General features: G+C 40.4%; 1 protein-coding gene across 1 annotated transcript; it reads left to right on the top strand.

Annotated features, from left to right (window-relative positions):
- Nucleotides 1-2451: 2451 nt before the first annotated feature.
- On the top strand, nt 2452-3399 carry LOC106580915 (olfactory receptor 11A1-like). Its single transcript, XM_045703386.2, has one exon. The coding sequence runs from the start codon at nt 2452-2454 to the stop codon at nt 3397-3399; it is 948 nt and encodes a 315-aa protein (XP_045559342.2).
- Nucleotides 3400-20078: the final 16679 nt, after the last annotated feature.

Below are 20078 nucleotides of genomic sequence, written 5' to 3'. Positions count from 1 at the left end.
ATCAATGACATGCATGTCAAGCTCTCCTGGCTCAAAGTAGAGGAGCGATTGACTGCATCACTACTTGTCTTTGTGAGAGGTATTGACATGTTGAATGCACCGAGCTGTCTATTCAAGCGACTAGCACAGAGCTCAGACCCCCATGCATACCCCACAAGATATGCCATCAGGGGTCTCTTCACAGTCCCCAGGTCCAGAACAGACTCTGGGAAACGCACAGTACTACATAGTCATGAACATAGAATACATAGAATTCAATTTTTTGTTTTTTTCGGTATGTTTCTTCATTTCCGACATTTTGGTAGGCTATTTGTTATCCAACTTGTCTATAATTAGATACATGCAGCTTCTCTTCTGTCGTCTGTTTCCCTAGAAGACAAAATAAACTCTTGCTCTCCAGAATAATCTCAGAAATCGATAGAATGAATGCTTCAATTTAGTTGACATCTGTAAAGTTTCCTCTGTCATCTCTGGTTCTTTCGCTGAGCCAAGACATTTAGGGACCAGGGGGAAATGCAATAACCAAAAAACTGGAAAGATTTTCTGTGCAAAATTTCCAAATGACATCAGTTTGACCGGTTATAAGGAAATGGAAAGCTTTGATAATGGCCCAATTAGTTTCTGATAAGATTTCAGTTTGGCTTGGATGCATATTTTATGTAGTTGAAATACTATCGTCTTTTATGATGCTGATAAAGATAGCAGCTCTATACAGACGGTATCTAACTGGCATTCGCATTCTCTCAAGATGCTGAAAGAAAGAAATTATATTTCTCCACTCCTGTTACTGAGCCCAAATTTTGCCTATATTTGGTGTATCATTTTACTGCATGAAATGCTTAATTCTGTAGGAGTTAATATTAAGGTTGTGAGAGGTTCTACAACTACAGTCTGTGTCCAGATTTCAGTTTTCATTTAACCAATCTGAACAATAGGCTACATTTCCCTCAACCTGCCATAGTTTGTGTAGTGCCTCAATCATCACACATAACATAGCTGACACTGCTATAATTCTATTTTACCACTTCACCAAATCTTTTCCAAACATTACTTTTACTGGCCCTCCCTTCTCAACTCTCCATTTAGCATTTTTTTCTCTTATTGAACTAAACTCTGACATTGTCATTCTTGCATCTGTGGATCGACATAAATTGTCTCTGCCCGTTCCCAAAAGCATTTGGTGATTGGCATGTAGGCTATTTGGCGCTCCTACAGTTTGGCCCTAAAGCTTAGGCTTACACACTAATGTGATATAGCCTAAAATAATGAAAGAAAAAGCTCAATGTAGCCTATAGATAGATAGAAATTGCACAGGAATTATAAATGTTTTGATGTTTTAAGGTAGGCTATGGTTTTCTATTTCCTCATTTTAAATCCGCCTGCCTCGCAGATATAACTGCAGGGACTGAAGCTAATGAGTCAACCCGCACATCACTAACACACACACACTCTCTCTCTATTATCGATGTAACTGCTCCAGATCAAATGAAAATGGGGATGAACCATGCAACACTCCCCGGTCCAGGGCCGGCTCTAGCGTTTTGGATGACCTAAGTGGGATTTGGCAGCGGAGAGAAAATCTTGCAGGCTACTTATTTTTCTTATTGGCTGAGCCGGCACTGCACTAACCTAACCACCCATGGGACACTGAGAGTCACACCATGACAATTTAATTATTCGTGTCATTGGAGTTCAAGTAAACACACTGCTGTATACTGGGTTTTTTCTTCCTTTAAAAGGTATAAAAGGTCAGTGATGGGATAGTACTTTAGTGTGGAATAGTCCACTGACACAGAACATACAGTAGTACCTATGTCCACACAACGGTAGTCTGGAGAAAGATACCAGGTGATCTAGACTTAAATCTGGTTTTAAAATATAAATATATATGTATATTTATCTATATTTATGTATTTTTATTGGTGTTTTGACTTTATTCAGACAGTAAGAAAATCAGAGGAGACAGGCAAGTGGGAGAAACAGTGAGAAAGGTGGATACGGATTGAACCCTCTAATGGAAAGATGTATGTGACTTATGATGAGGAGCATTACCACACCACAGCTCTGCATGACTAGCATCCTGTTTGATTCACACACTATGACTGCAGTGTTTGTAAGTGTAACAGTAAAGCAAAGACCGGTGACCTGTAACCGTGTCAATTGCATTTGTTATTAAAAATATGAATGTTATTGAACTACAGTAGGGATGAATGATGTTTGCTTTATGTTCTACTCAATGTCCATCACAGCTACAGGTTACAATGTTTTTCCATGATGATGACTTTGAATAGTAATACTGTGGCAATAATGCAAAGAGTTGATAATCGATGGCAATTCTAAGAAGGAAGAAATGTTATATCAATAAGAGATTAATAATTTCACCTGATAGACACTATTTTCCTTCACTTGTGAACTAAATATATCTACAAATACTTCTATACTATTGGGAAAATGATTAACTCAACACAACTCACGTCATTTATCCTAGCTGGATATAGTGACATTGGACACTTAAAGTACTTGTATTTCATTATAATAACTGTGTTATACGTCTCCATAGTTTTTGCGAACACAGTGCTTATTGTGGTAATATGTATGGAGAGAAGCCTTCATGAACCCATGTATCTGTTTCTGTGCAGCTTGTTTGTGAATGACATGTATGGTAGCACTGGTTTGTTTCCTGCTCTCATGACTAATTTGCTTTCAGATGACCATACAGTTTCCACTGTGTACTGTTACCTACAGATATTTGTCTTGTACACATATGGATCTATTGAATTCAGCAATTTAGCAGTCATGTCCTACGACAGGTACCTTGCTATATGTTATCCACTACAGTATAACGTCATCATGACACCCAGCAAGGTGTGTATTTTAATTTGTGTAATATGGTTGTACTCTTTTGCAAAATTCAGCATAACACTGTCTTTAACTATTCGTTTGCAATTGTGTGGGAACATTATGGACAAAGTGTATTGTGACAACTACCTGGTAGTGAAACTTGCCTGTTCAAGTTCAGACACGACAGTTAATAACATCTATGGACTCTACAGTATTGTTTTGTCTGTCGCTGTCCCTTTAATTACTATTGTGTTGTCGTATATTAAGATTCTGACTATTTGTTTGAAATCTTCCATCGAGACCAGACAGAAAGCTTTCAGCACCTGTACTCCTCATCTGGCCTCGCTGCTCAACTTCTCTTTCGGCTGTTTCTTAAATCTCCTCCAGAGTAGATTTGAAAAGTCTATGAGAAATGTTGGAATTGTACACACTATTTTATCAGTTTACTATCTGATGTGCCAGCCACTTTTAAATCCTATTGTGTATGGAGTTAGGATGGCTAAAATCAGACAGGCTTATAAAAACACACTACCTGTAGGTCTGTACCCTAAAACATAAGCTAAACATTAGTGTGACCTTTTCCGTCCTGATTGTTAGATTTTTGTGATGTTGACTTGTGTTTTGTTACTGATAGGCTAGTCGCAATAATGAATGGGGGTGAGGATGGCAAATCAGATGTGTAAAACTTTTGCTAATTTATGAAATAATGTCATATAAAAAAACAGAAGAAGTTCATGACTTTGAATTCCTTACTTAAATGTAAGTATGTAAGGCTGCTTTTACATAACAAGCCCAATTCTGATCTTTGTTATTGGCATATGATCTGATCTGGTTGGTCAAAAGACAAATTATTGGCAAATGATCAGAATTAGACTGCCTGTGTAAACGCAGCCAAATAAATCAAGATATGCAAAACTGTCTGGATCAATCAACAACAGTGAATAAATTGATGTAAATGTGTAAAGGTAAACCCACCTTATAGCCCACCATTAGGTCCATCACTAATGGAAAATGGGCTCAGTGGGTACATTTTGGGAGAGAAATCTAGGGAAATTCTTCAACATGAAAAAAATATATATTCTGTCTGGACCAGATACCTTTATTGAGATAAGGCATCTTGTTTTTCCGGGGTCACTGTGAGATATGTTTGACCTACAGAATGTAATAATCCAATAAGGCTCATGAGGATGTATGTATAAAACACATTGGTTAATGTACTCCATCCACACTTTACCATGGGGAAAGCAGAAGCCAATAATAAGACCGTAAAAAACGTTTTAATTGATTCATTAGGTACCAGGTTGTTAGTCCACTGTACTGCCTCGTACCCTGGGAACCAATTAATGCAGCTACCAATTAATGCAGCTATTAACCTGTAGAGAGCTGAGGGGCTCCTGTAGAGGCACGGCTGGTCTTGACTGCATCCCAAATGGTACCCTATTCAACTCTGGACCTTGAAGCCACTTCCACTGCTTTTTTTCATTGTTCCCCTCTAATCAGGGACAGATTTAGACCTGCAACACCAGGTGAGTGCAATTCATTATCAGGTAGATCAGAAGACCAGCACGCTCCGGAGCTCATATTGTAAGAATATAATACCCCATATAAAGGGAATAGGGTGCAATTTGGGGGACACACCTTCTGTCATCCCCTCTGGGAGGGTAGGACCTGAAAGTGTACTAGAGAGAATATAGTAGACGGTTGCTGTAAAAAGTGATTGTGTTTTTCTGTGTCCTTTGGTTGTCCTCTCGTTGATCTCTTAATGACATCGTCTCCGTTGTCACGATATTTAGTGTGCCATTATGTAACTTGATAGTGCACCTGTTTCTTTGAAGTAAAACACATGTTGAAGTCTAAAGTAATGGCCTGGTGATTGATGTGTAGTGACCTTGTTGAACTTAAAGAAATGTGTTTGAAGTAAAATATGTAAAAAGTATTTTCCGGGGAGGCCTGAGTTTTAACTTTTGAACAGTTCAAACAGTTGGGAAGTTTCATAGTGAACTTGTGGAACTGCTGTGTAGTGAGCTTGTGACCCATTGTAGAATGAACAGGAAAAAGTCATTTCTGGTTAGGTCTACCTGATTATAAGTAAATCTTACATGCTGACCCACCGCTTGCATCATGTGCGTGAGCGTTGCAAAATAAATGTACACGTACAAGTTATTCAATCATTGCACCCACACTGCTTGCGTGCGCCAACGAGCGTCTGCATTGCCAGGCACTAAAATAGAAGTTGCTTCTATTTGTGGTGCAGAACGCACTGAAAGTCCTGGCTCTCCCATCTCCTCATTGGCTTTTAGAAGCATATGCCCATGTGCCATCTGTCACGTTCTGACCAGTATGAGGGTTATTTTGTTAGTGTAGGCTGGTCAGGACGTGGCAGAGGTTATTTGGTTTATGTGGATCGGGGTGTGTGTTTTATGTAGAGGGTAGTTGATTTATGTATTCCGGGGTTTTTGGTCACTGCTCTGTTAGTCTATGTTCTTTCTAGTTGGTCTGTTTCTATGTTTAGGTAATTGGGGTGTGGACTCTCAATTGAAGGCAGGTGTTGTCTAGTTGCCTTTGATTGAGAGTCCTATATATTAGGGTGTGTTTGTAATTTGTGGGAGGTTGTCACTTGAATTGCTGTCTTGTGCCATCAAGTCTGTATTCGTCGTCCATCGTTTTGTTTTTGTTTGTAGAAGTGTTTTCATTAAAGTTAATTATGAGCACTCAACCCACTGCGCCTTGGTCCATTCCTGACGACCGTCGTTACACCATCTCCTCATTGGTTATACCCACATGGGTGATGGAAAGATGAACGGAGGTTGGTTGTGGTAATACACTTTATGAAAGTTAGTTGCAAATTGCCATATAAAGTCCAAAGAAGAAAAAGCCTGGAAGGAGGAGAGATGACTAGAAACAATTCAGTTGACTGTTTTATGTGTAGATTAATTGTTGGATTAGAGGACTTTGAGAATTTCAGATAAAATAACAACTCAATATGTATATCCCAGGACAAATTAGCTAGCAACAGCAAGATAGCTGTCTAAATAGGACAAATTAGCTAGCAACTGCAAGCTAGCCAAATTGCCATAAATGTTTAATGCTTTTCGACCTGTCCCCAAATTATTATAATTGGTTCAGAGTTTGTTTTGATATTTCAACCTGCTTGTCGTGATCGCGTTTGGTGTGGGGATGGACAAAATCAATTTGCGCACAATGGCGCACGCGGATGCACACGCGCGTCCGGTTTGGGCATGGTGTTAGCCTTGTCCTGTGAACACTATGAGCGAGAAGAAACCTCGAGAGATAAACCACAAAAAACTTGTGGGAGGTTACCCCTACAAGCAGACGAGGGCCATGCTCCTGAAACTATTTTACAAGGAAGGAAGATAAAACACTTTCCAAAAAATAAATATAAACATGTATTGGGTAGTAATGTGTAGTATTGTGTAATAATAACATGTATGGTCTATATAGAGGTTTAGTAATAAACATTAGTATCACAGTTTAATATTAGTAAACTTTAGCAAACTTGCATAGTAAACTTTAATAATTGTTTAAATGTCTGTACTAAAGGTTTTGTAGAAAATAAAAGGTTTGAAAGAGCATTTAATTGACCTTCAATTAAATAAATCTCTCTCTCTCTCTGTCTTCCCCCTTGGGTGGGTGTATGTGGGGCTTCGTTACATGGGGTGGTGTCAGGTTACAAGCGGACACACTAAATATTGTGAGAACATCCGCAGTGGATGTCATTAAGTGGTCAACGAGAGAACAACCAAAAACCAAAGGACACAGAAAACCCATCCATCACTTTTTGACAGCAACCGTCTACTATATTCTCTCTTGTACTGTAGGCCTAAGGAAGCCCAGAGTGACACTAAGGGTCTTCACTTTTACCTGAGCAGGAAAAGTTCTGGGCCTAGGTTTTACACTACAGCTGGGACTAAGGCTCCTGAGTTATTCTCTGTTTTCCCTGGTTAGATCACATGTCCAGGAAAAACTACAGAGGACTAACTACGCAGCCTGGGTACAAGATTGTTTGTGCTAACATTACACTCCTTGTCATTTCATACATGACAAGGAGTTGGAATGATAGTACAAACATATCTGCAGCCAGGCTTCCAACGATGACCTCTCCTTAGACTGTTGTGTTGCACCCTCATTCAGACTGAAGCTAACAAGGTAGCAACAATACCCAGATACCTGTCAGGACTATACTTAATCTGTGGTCAGAAAACTGTCCCTTTGTCAGAGGCTTTCGATTGGTTTCACTGAACCATGTTTTTATTGTACATGGTGCACATAAATAAGAGATCTGCTATTGTTGCCTATCCAGCTCATTGATGTCACATACTTATTCTACAGTGTAGAGTGCCAGGCCAGAGTCCACACACATACATTGTTATAACAGGATCATAGGCCACTAACACAGCCTGTTGCTATATACATATTTGGACTTACAAATTAATAATATATACCCAGGGCCTCCCGACTGGCGAAGTGGTCTAAGGCACTACATCTCAGTGTTAGAGGCGTCACTACAGATCCGGGTTCAATCCCGGGCTGTGTCGCAGCCAGCCGCAACTGGGAAACCCATGAGGTCTCAATTGGCCCAGCGTCGTCCGGGTTAGGGGAGGATTTGGCCGGCTGATATGTTCTTGTCCCATTGCGTTCTAGCGACTCCTTGTGGCGGGCCGGGCTCATGCACGCTGACTTCGGTCGCTAGCTGTACAGTGTTTCCTCCGACACATTGGTGAGGCTGGCTTCCGGGTTAAGCGAGCAGTGTGTCAAGAAGCAGTGTGGCTTGGCGGAGTCGTGTTTCGGAGGACGCATGGCACTTGACCTTCGCCTCTCCTGAGTCCGTACGGGAGTTGCAGCAATAGGACAAGACTGTAACTACCAATTGGATATCATGAAATTGGGGAGAAAAATTTATAATAATAAATGAATAATAATATATACCCATTGATTCTTAAAACAATATGCTGGTATGTGTTCGCTACACCACAAGTCAATATGGACAGCGCCCGGTGCTGAAAATTGAGTAGGCAAATTTTTTAAGAAATAAGAGGTACAGTAGGCTTACTGGTTTGACAGACGCAATGATTTTATCCATATACTTGTCAGTAGGCCTATAGCTATTTCCTTCAATACTGTCACCATGCACTCCTTAAATAGGCCTAATTCCTTTCTGTGTTGGACTCGGGCCTCATGTCTGGTGTCGAAAATTATCCTCTGAAAGTACCATGCATGGATTCATAATGACATTTCAGATTGAATTCTTTGCAAACAGCGACAATTTTGTTGCAAACAAGACACACTGGTTTGGCATTGGAGAAATATGCTACGATGAATAGGCTATCTTTTAATCGATTTGGTAGGCCTATTAACATAAGGATTTTACTTCTGTAATCAGATCGAAATGATTATGTTACTATCATTGAATTGATTAGCCCACTAACCACATGTGTTAAATGTGCAGTGTAGCACACACTGTGTAGGGCTATGAATTGGGCAGCTAGTAGGCTCTTTGCTAATAGGCTAACTATGTTCTGCCTGCCGACTAACTACAAGCTGAGGATCAAATTGGCTGGAGGCCAAACCTAGTTGCCAACCCCTGTTGTATATTGTAAATTAAATCACCCCCTTCACCACCACCACCACCATCATCATCATCATCATTCAGATCATTCAAACGTGTGGATATAGGCCTAGTCGTCATCTTGAAGAACTTGTGGTTGTCTCGGTGAAGTGAAATTACTTTGTTGTTCACCAGTGCGCTCTGATGAGGAAACCACATGCAAAGTAGCCTAACAACATCACTCACAAATGGCACCGATTTTTTTGCTATATTGCACTGGTCCTCTTAAATTTTAATTCCAGGTTGCATATCAAAGTATTTAAGGGCATATTGAATGGTCTGCTCTGCCCATAACAGTCAAGAATGGTCCACCACCCAAAGAACGTCCATCCAACTTGGCACAATTGTGGGAAGCGTTGGAGTCAACATGGGCTAGCATCCATGTGGAATGCTTTTTACAACTTGTAGAGTCCATGCCCTGACAAATTTAAGCTGTTCTGTGTGCAAAAGGTGGTGCAACTAAATATCAGTAAGTTGTTCTTAATGTTTTGTGCTCAGTGTATATTTAATGTATTACAGTCCTTCCGAAAATACATTTCAATTGTGTTTTAATGTAAAACAAAATCCACCCTGTTCCATGTGTTCAATGTATTCCATTTACAATTCAGCTCCAGTGCGGCGTTACTTCCATGCTATTATGATGCGTCTCTGTATGTGTCACGACTTCCGCCGAAGTCGGTTCCTTTCCTTGTTCGGGTGGCGCTCGGTGGTCGGCGTCGCCGGTTTTCTAGCCATCATAGATCCACTTTTCATTTTCCATTTGTTTTGTCTTGTCTTCTCACACACCTGGTTTCAATTTCCCTCATTACATGTTGTGTATTTAACCCTCTGTTCCCCCCATGTCTTTGTGCGGAATTATTTATTGTAAGTGAATGTGCACGTTTTCTCTGGTGCGCGACGGGTTTTGTACCCATTTGTTTGTGGTTCTGGTTACTGGTGGTTTTATGAATAAAACTGCTCCGTTGATTACCCAGTGTTGCTCTCCTGCGTCTGACTTCCCTGCCGCCAGTTACGCACTCCCTTACAGTATGTTCCTAGCTGCCAACTAGCTAGCCATTTAACATTGTCTAGACATGCCCTGTTTAATCGACTATTCTCAATTAATTACTGTATTTCTATAGAACATAAGAAAGGCATTTGAACCCCCTGGAGGGCCTGTTACAAAAATGGTATCTGTTTTTCTCTATATGGTTTCCTTGACAGGTATAGGTTACCATTCGCATATCACACCATGGTAGGCGTTTTTTTTAATTCAATCTCACAAGTATAATAATCAAGTGAGGAGCTTAGTTTAAGCAGGTCATCGTGTATTAGAAATGGTCGGTCTTAATTTTGGATTTAACATACTTTACATGTAATCAATTATTTAGCATTTGAATGTAATAAATCATATGACTGCAGGATGCAAATATAATATTGTTTGATTTAGGCTATGAATTATGTATAAGGAGAAATGTAAAGGCATCTATATTAGTGAGTATAGATGTGGGCAAATCTATCACTGAATCAAGAACAAGTTAAGGAATTATCAATTTAGGTTGGCCTTTGTGATATCGTTTTAATTTACAGTATATGTAAGCTACATTACTATAGAGGATTGGCTACTCTTCTTTAAAAATGGACAGCACATCTTTACCAACTCCCTGGACCAAGGCAGCAGCTACTCTTCCCGGGATCCTGCAACATTAAGTGAGTTATATACAATTTAAAATGTTAAATGACATTAAATTCTATAACACTTTACCCAATATATTTAGTGTGTTCCCTCAGGCCACTACTCCACTATCACATATTTACAATACCACATCCATGTGTACGTGTGTGTAGAGTGGGTGTCTTATCATGTGTGTGTGTGTGTCTGTGCCTGTGTCTCTTCACAGTCCCCGCTGTTCCATAACATGTATTTGTATCTGTTTTAAAAATCTGATTCTACTGCTTGCATCAGTTACCTGATGTGGAATAGAGTTTCACGTACCCATTGGCACTATGTAGTACTGTACGTCTCCCATAGTCTGTTCTTGACTTGGGGATTGTGAAGAGACCTTTGGTGGCATGTGTTGTGGGGTATGCATGGGTGTCCAAGCTGTCTGCTAGTAGTTTATACAAACACCTTGGTGCATTCAGCATGTCAACACTTCTTACAAGAACAAGTAGTGATGAAGTCAATCTCTCTTCCACTTTGAGCCATGAGAGATTTACATGCATATTATTAACGTTAGCTCTCCGTGTACATTTAAGGGCCAACCGTATGTGCTTTATTTGTTAATCAGTTTCATGGGAGCACTGGTTTGTTTCCTGCTCTCATGTTTTACTTACTCTCTGACACACATGATATTTCCCTTCTTTATTGTTATCTCCAGATTTATGTGTTGTACACATACGCTATAACAGAATTGAGTCATTTAGCAGTTTTGTCCTGTGACAGGTACATTTATATTTGTTATCCTCTACGGTATAACAATATTATGACACCTAAAATCATTTGTGGCTTAATTCTGTTGTCCTGGTTGTATTCTTTTTCATCAACGCCATCGTTAGGGCTGTTGCAGTGACCTTATTACCACCACACCGGAGGTCACGAGTCATGAAGGCAGTCAAATTCCACGTGACCGTTCAGTCACGGTAATTAGGCTTCTCCAAGCTCTCATGCTGTTGATGGTCATTAGTAGCCTACCAAACTTGCTATCTGCCTGGTACTTAGCACTCTATTGTCCCTCTAATCACTCTGACATCAATGCAAATCTAATCAAAAATCTAATCAAAAACTTAATGAGAACCCATGAGCTCATGTTGCGCAACATTTCTATAGGCTATGTAATTGCGGGAGAAAACAGAGTGATGGCCTCTACTAAAAAGAGGAGGATCCCATCACCTTTTTATAGGCTAGGCCTAATATATTTATTTATATTATTTTCTAATATTAAGCACATTGCTTATCTTTACAACAGTAGTGAAATGAAACAAGGGAAAAGCGTCCTCCAATTTCTATTTAAGTGCACAGATGACATGTATTTTTTCCCGCTGCCACTGTTTCGAGACAGGTGCATGATAATGGTCCATTCTAAATCAAAACAAATTTCACACATATATATTATTTAGTATATTTAAAGACAAGATTAAATCAAGAATAGTCTGATGGGTGGCAATATTAGCCAATCACTTGTGAATTATATATTATCCATTGTGAATGATGCCTAGCATAAGGCAAGAAACAAATTCCTTTTTTTGTTGCGACTTTTTCTAACCATAGTTGCACACCTCATGTAGCCTAGCCCATAGGCCTATATGTTTTGATAAGGTTTGTATCACAACTAAAGTGGCCAAATAACTTCTTAAAATTAAGCATATTAATCCTCGTTACAAGGGGTGTAGAGCCTAAGTGGCATACATAAGCAGCGTGTGAGTTTCAAGTTTGGGGAAGATCATTTTCACCATAAAAATGCACCTTTATAATAAAAGCATTACATGCATAATCGCATTTGCGGTCACTTTTGATAATGGTGTTTTCCCGCTAATGGAACATTCGTGTTTATAGCCTACTGCCAACTTTTGTACTATGGGGGATAGTAGATTGACATAGGTTACTGCTTTTGCTGTTCGTTAGGCCTGCTCATCTTGTTGGCTGACAAAAAGTAAATATGGACAGTTCTTCCAATATCTTCAATATGCACCTCGGAATTGGATAAGGATGTACGCAGTTGCATCCCAGATGTGTCTGTCTTCACTTGTAGCCTGTGAGAAAGACTCCGATCACATAGCACTCCAGGCCAAGCACACAAAAGGCATGGATTTTTTTAGGGTGCATTACTGCCACACAAAGGGGATGCCGCTGTGAAATTCAAGGCATTATCAAGTGTTTGTCAAATTGTGAATGCGAGACTGATGAAGTGTCTGCAGCCTGCACAAAAAGCAAAGCAGAGCTCATGCACAGAAAAGCCACATATGCGCACTCCCTCAAATCGTTTGGATAAAATATCCTTTCAATTTTATTCAGATTTTTCCAATTGTATTCTTCATACTATAAAATAATATAATGCCACGGAATTCTAAACAAATCTGCTTAACTAATGTAGCCCACAGACATATGGCATAGCTTGATCAGGACCTAGCATAAGGACAACTCAGAGTATGTTATTCTGTTCTTCTGAAATAGACTACATTTTCTTCATATCATGCTTCTTTAAACCTGTCTAAAATAAATAATGGATTTATTGTGAAGGTGTTGGCTATTTTACATGGATTTATTAGACTTTTTAAAATATAGATGTTTAAAAAGGTCTGCAACAGTGGCTTGTAGGCTATGTGTGGAAGCCAGGAGATGCTAAATGTGTTTATTTGCTTGACAATCATGGCTGACTAAATTTCGTGACGGCCACAGCCATAGCCATCTCCCTGAGTTTGCGACTGCCATTTTGTCGTAACATTCTAGACAGAGTGTATTGTGAGACCTACTAAAGGGTCAAACTTGCCTGTTCAAATGCTATGCTGAATAACATATGGGGTCTTGATGTCACTGTGCTTTCTTTTTCTTGTACTATATTTTCTACCATATACTCATATGTAAGAATTCTACAAATATGTTTAAAGTCTTGAAATGAGACTAAAAAGAAAGCGTTTAACACTTGTACATCACATATAGCCTCTTTGCTGAAACTCTCCTTTGGCTGTTTATTTTTGATTCTAGAAGGCAAATATGATACTGCACATCGTCCACCTATATTTTACACAATTAAAATGTTCTAATATGTTCAACACTGTTCGATCCTTTTATGTATGGCGTTGGGATAGTTAAAGGTACATTACCCTAAAACATAATCTGATTTTTGTAATATTAAATGGTGTGTTTTGTTACTTATAGTTGCTATAACTGACTGTACAAATATTTATGATTTTGGCATCATTTCTCTGTAGCCCAAACACAGACATACAGTTGAAGTCAGAAGTTTACATACACTTAGGTTGGAGTCATTAAAACTCGTTTATCAACCACTCCACAAATTTCTTGTTAACAAACTATAGTTTTGGCAAGTCGGTTAAGACATCTACTATTTGCATGACACAAGTCATTTTTCCAACAATTGTTTACAGACAGATTATTTCACTTATAATTCACTGTATCACAATTCCAGTGGGTCAGAAGTTTACATACACTAAGTTGACTGTGCCTTTAAACAGCTTGGAAAATTCCAGAAAATGATGTCATGGCTTTAGAAGCTTCTGATTGGCTAATTGACATCATTTGAGTCAATTGGAGGTGTACCTGTGGATGTATTTCAAGGTCTACCTTCAAACTCAGTGCCTCTTTGTTTGACATCATGGGAAAATCAAAAGAAATCAGCCAAGACCTCAGAAAAATAATTGTAGACCTCCACAAGTCTGGTTCATCCTTGGGAGAAATTTCCAAATGCCTGAAGGTACCATGTTCATCTGTACAAAACAATAGTACGCAAGTATAAACACCATGGGACCAGGCAGCCATCACACCACTCAGGAAGGAGACGCGTTCTGTCTCCTAGAGATGAACATACTTTGGTGCAAAAAGTGCAAATCAATCCCAGAACAACAGCAAAGGACCTTGTGAAGATGCTGGAGGAAACAGGTACAAAAGTATCTATATCCACAGTAAAACGAGTCCTATATTCACACAACCTGAAAGGCTGCTCAGCAAGGAAGAAGCCACTGCTCCAAAACCGCCATAAAAAAACCCAGAGTACGGTTTGCAACTGCACATGGGGACAAAGATCGTACTTTCTGGAGAAATGTCCTCTGGTCTGATGAAACAAAAATAGAACTGTTTGGCCATAATGACCATCGTTATGTTTGGAGGAAATAGCGAGAGGCTTGCAAGCTGAAGAACAACATCCCATCCGTGAAGCACGGGGTTGGAAGCATCATGTTGTGGAGGTGCATTGCTGCAAGAGGGACTGGTGCACTTCACAAAATAGATGGCATCATGAGGTAGGAAAATGATGTGGATATATTTGTCACGAACCGGCTCGAAATCCGTAACAAAAAGGGAGACAACGTGGAGTTAAGGAATAACAAAAATATATTTATTAACTGAAATAACCTAAATACAATTAACAATGGTGTGTGTAGTCAGTAATCAGTAGTGTAAGTGAGTGGTTGCGTGCATAAATATGATCATGAGGGGTGTTGAAAGGTGCCAAAGCAAACAAACAAAACGGCCACAAAAATGCCACAACCAAAATCTAGCAGTGTCTGCATGGAGAGAATCTCCTCAATGAATGGGAAAGAGGTGTATTTATCTTCGGACACACCCGAGCCCAGGTGTGTCCCATTTCGCTGGCGACCCTCCCAGCTCCGCCCACCGACATCTTATTAAGGAAAACAAAAGCAACGATAAAGAATTCGGCAGACAGAGTGGGAGGGTTGTCACATATTGAAGCAACATCTCAAAACATCAGTCAGGAAGTTAAAGCTTGGTCGGAAATGGGTCTTCCAAATGGACAATGACTCCAAGCATACTTCCAAAGTTGTGGCAAAATGGCTTAAGGACAACAAAGTCAAGGTATTGGAGTGGCCATCACAAAGCCCTGACCCCAATCATATAGAACATTTGTGGGCAGAACTGAAAAAGCGTATGTGAGCAAGGAGGCCTACAAACCTGACTCAGTTACACCAGCTCTGTCAGGAGGAATGGGACAAAATTCACCCAACTTATTGTGGGAAGCTTGTGGAAGGCTACCCGAAACGTTTGATCCAAGTTAAACAATTTAAAGGCAATGCTACCGAATACTAATTGAGTGTATGTAAACTTCTGACCCACTGGGAATGTGATGAAAGAAATAAAAGCTGAAATAAATCATTCTCTCTACTATTATTCTGACATTTCACATTCTTAAAATAAAGTGGTGATCCTAACTGACCTAAGACAGGGAATTTTTACTAGGATTAAATGTCAGGAATTGTGAAAAACTGAGTTTAAATGTATTTGGCTAAGGTGTAAACTTCCGACTTCAACTGTACATGTTTAACTTACATCCTCTAAGGCCAGGAGCAAAACAATGTATGAATTAAACCTGTTAATGTATAGGGGGCAGAATTTTCACGGCCGGATGAAAAACGTACCCAAATTAAACTGCCTACTATTCGGGCCCAAAAACTAGGATATGCATATTATCAGTAGATTTGGATAGAAAACACTCTAAAGTTTCTAAAACTGTTTGAATGATGTCTGTGAGTATAGCAGAACTCATATGGCAGGCAAAAACCTGAGAAAAATCCAACCAGGAAGTGGGAAATCTGAGACTTGTAGTCTTTCAGACCATTTTCTTTTGAAACTACAGTGTCTGTGGGGTCAATTTGCACTTCCTAAGGCTTCCACTAGATGTCAACAGTCTTTACAAAGTTGTTTGAGTCTTCTATGGTGAATTTTGACCGATTAACAACCGGTTCAAGCAGGGGACTAGCTGAGGTCATGTAGTTAGTTCATGCGCGTTCACGCATGGCTAGCATTTTTTTTTTTTTCTTCTGTAATGAATACGCTATTGTCCGGTTGGAATATTATTGATTATTTATGTTAAAAACACGCTAAGGTTTGATTGTAAACATCTTTTGACATGTTTCTACAAACGGTAATGGAACTTTTGAGCTTTTCGTCTATTGATTTGCACCCCCGCCTCGTGCCTTTGGAATAGTGTTCTGGACGCGCCAACAAAACGGAGGTATTTAGACATAAATTATGGACTTTATCGAAGAAATGAACATTTCTTGTGGAAGTGGGAATCCTGCGAGTGCATTCCGCCAAAGATCAGCAAAGATTTATAACACTAATTCAGAGTTTTGTTGATGCCATGACTTGGCGGGTAGCTGTATAGCTTGCATTGATGGCTGAGCGCCGTACTCAGAATATTGAACAATGTGCTTTCTCCGTAAAGCTATTTTGAAATCTGACACAGCGGTTGCATTAAGAAGTAGTATATCTATAATTCTTTAAACAATTGTTATATATTTTGTCAACGTTTATGATGAGTATTTCGGTAAATTAATGTGCACATTCACAGGAAGTTTTGGAGGGAAAACATTTTCTGAACATCACGCGCAAATGTATAATCCTGTTTTTGGATATAAATATGAACTTGATCGAACAAAACATACATGTATTGTGTAACATGATGTCCTAGGAGTGTCATCTGATGAAGATCGTCAAAGGTTAGTGCTTAATTTTAGCTGTATTTCCGGTTTTTGTGACACATCTCCATGCTTGGAAAATGGCTGTGTGGTTATTTTTGTCTATGTACTGTCCTAACATAATCTAATGTTTTGCTTTCGCTGTAAAGCCTTTTTGAAATCGGACAATGTGGTTACATTAACCTCTCTAGGGTCGGCGGGACGAAATCGTCCCACCTACTCAACAGCCAGTTGAATCCCGTTGCGCGTTATTCAAATACCTTAGAAATGCTATTACTTCAATTTCTCAAACATATGACTATTTTACACCATTTTAAAGACAAGACTCTCGTTAATCTAACCACACTGTCCGATTTCAAAAAGGCTTTACAACGAAAGCAAAACATTAGATTATGTCAGCAGAGTACCCAGACAGAAATAATCAGACACCCATTTTTCAAGCTAGCATATAATGTCACATAAACCCAAACCACAGCTAAATGCAGCACTAACCTTTGATGATCTTCATCAGATGACAACCCTAGGACATTATGTTATACAATACATGCATGTTTGGTTCAATCAAGTTCATATTTATATCAAAAACCAGCTTTTTACATTAGCATGTGACGTTCAGAACTAGCATACCCACCGCAAACTTCCGGTGAATTTACTAAATTACTCACGATAAACGTTCACAAAAAACATAACAATTATTTTAAGAATTATAGATACAGAACTCCTTTATGCAATCGCTATGTCCGATTTTAAAATAGCTTTTCGGCAAAAGCACATTTTGCAATATTTGGAGTAGATAGCCCGGCCATCATGGCTAGCTATTTTGACACCCACCAAGTTTGGTACTCACCAAACTCAGATTTACTATAAGAAAAATTGGATTACCTTTGCTGTTCTTCGTCAGAATGCACTCCCAGGACTTCTACTTCAATAACAAATGTTGGTTTGGTTCCAAATAATCCATAGTTATATCCAAATAGCGGCGTTTTGTTGTGCGTTCAAGACACTATCCGAAGGGTAAAGAAGGGTGACGCGCCCGGCGCGTTTCGTGACAAAAAAATTCAAAATATTCCATTACCGTACTTCGAAGCATGTCAAACGCTGTTTAAAATAAATTTTTATGCGATTTTTCTCGTAAAAAAGCGATAATATTCTGACCGGGAAAGCGTGTTTAGGTTCAAAGAGAGAGAAAATAAAAACATGGGGTCGACTCGTGCACGCGCCTCCGTCCCATTGTCCTCTGATAGAGCACTTACCAAAAGCGCTAATGTTTTTCAGCCAGTGGCTGGAATTACATCATTCAGCTTTTTCCCGCCTTCTGAGAGCCTATGGGAGCCGTAGGAAGTGTCACGTTACAGCAAAGATCCTCAGTTTTCATTAAAGAGAGCCAAGAAGAACAAGAACTTGTCAGACAGGTCACTTCCTGTAAGGAATCTTCTCAGGTTTTTGCCTGCCATATGAGTTCTGTTATACTCACAGACACCATTCAAACAGTTTTAGAAACTTTAGGGTGTTTTATATCCAAAGCCAATAATTATATGCATATTCTAGGCAGTAGTAATAACCAGATTAAATCGGGTACGTTTTTTATCCGGCCGTGCAAATACTGCCCCCTACCCCCAACAGGTTAAGGAGAAGTGTATCTTTAAAATGGTGTAAAATAGTCGTATGTTTGAGAAAGTTGAATTATTAGATTTTTGATGTTTTGTATTTCGCGCCCTGCTGTTCCATTGGATGTTGGCTAGGAGTTCCGCTAGTGGATCAGAATCCCCGTTATAATCATTGACCAGTACGGATAATTAAGTAAAACCAGAAGTCCCAATTTTTTGGAGGACTACATTCAAGAGGCACTCCAACAGGGTTTCATCCGCACATCCACATCCCCTGCGTTGGCTGGTTTCTTCTTCGTTGCCAAGAAGGAGGGATGATTACGCCCCGTATCGATTACTGAGGACTCAATGACATCACCAAGAAGTATTGGTAACCTCTCCCGTTGGTGCCATCGAGCAGCTCCACGGGGCCCAGTTCTTCACCAAACTGGACCTGCGGAGTGCCTACAATCTCATCCGCATCCGGGAGGGGGATGAGTGGAAGACTGCGTTCAGCACAATGTCTGGTCACTACAAGTATTTGGTTATGCCCTTTGGCTTAGCCAATGCTCCGTCAGTGTTCCAGGCATTCGTCAACAAGGTGTTCAGGGACATGATCAGACAGCAGGTGATTGTATACATCGATGACATTCTGATCTTCTTGACCAACCTGAAAAATCACATCACCCACGTTCGAGCAGTCCTGGAACGCCTCTTGGTCAATCACCTGTTCGTCAAGGCAGAGAAGTGCCAATTCCACCAGAGGGATGTATCCTTCTTGGGTTACCAAATCATCCCGCAGGGAGTAAAACTGGAGGACAAGAAGGTAGATGTGGTAAGGTCATGGCCAGTCCCAACCACCATGAAGGGGTTACAATGGTTTTTGGGGTTTGCTAACTTCTACCTCCACTTCATCAGGAACTTCAGCGCCGTCGCCGCCCCTCTCACCTTCCTCCTCAAGGGTCGGCCTCATAGGCTGGTGTAGTCTCCAGCAGCCGACGAGGCCTTTCGTCTCCTCAAGGGGTGTTTCACCTCCGCCTCCTTGCTAAAACACCCAGATCCCACGTTACCTTTTGTGGTTGAGGTAGATGCATCTGAGGTGGGCGTGGGAGCAGTTTTGTCACATAGACAGTTTAACCTATTGAAACTGTATCCATGTGCTTTTGTCTCCAAGAAACTGTCCTCCGCAGAGAGGAATTAGGATATCGGTGATCGGGAGCTCCTGGCGATGAAGTTGGCATTAGAGTGGAGACACTGGCTGGAGGGCGCTAAGGAACCATTCGTCATCCTCACTGACCATCGGAACCTAGAGTGCATACCGACAGCGAGGAGACTGACTCCGCGCCAAGTCAGGTGGGCACTTTTCTTCACTAGGTTCGACTTCACTCTGACCTATCGCCCAAGTTCTAAGAACATCAAGGCCGATGCTCTGTCCCATATCTACGATTCAGGAAAGGTTCCTGTCCAGAGGGCACCCATAATCCCATCCTCCCGAGTCGTGGGTCTAGTGGTTTGGGACGTAGATGTGGACATCCGCCAGGCTCTAGTGAAGTAGCCCGCACCCCGGAAATGTCCTCCCCAGTGCATCTACGTTCCAACAGGGATTAGGGATTGGCTGCTGACCTGGGCACACACAGCTGTCGTCGCTGGACATCCAGGTATTTCTCGCACCATCCACTCCATCACTGAGAAGTACTGGTGGCCCACCTTGGTGCAGGATGCACTCGGTATGTCAACTCCTGTTCCGTATGTGCTCAAACCAAGTTCCCCCGGAATGCTCCAGCAGAGAAGCTCCTGCCGCTTCCCGTGCCTCAGTGACCTTGGTCACATCTATCCATTGACTTTGTAACCAATCTTCTTCGATTAATCCC

This window comes from Salmo salar, chromosome 20, assembly GCF_965601325.2.
Source record: "Salmo salar chromosome 20, fSalSal1, whole genome shotgun sequence".
In the NCBI taxonomy this organism is placed as follows: Eukaryota; Metazoa; Chordata; class Actinopteri; order Salmoniformes; family Salmonidae; genus Salmo; species Salmo salar.
Note: the sequence above shows the minus strand (reverse complement) of the source record. Positions and strands in the feature narration are given on the sequence as shown.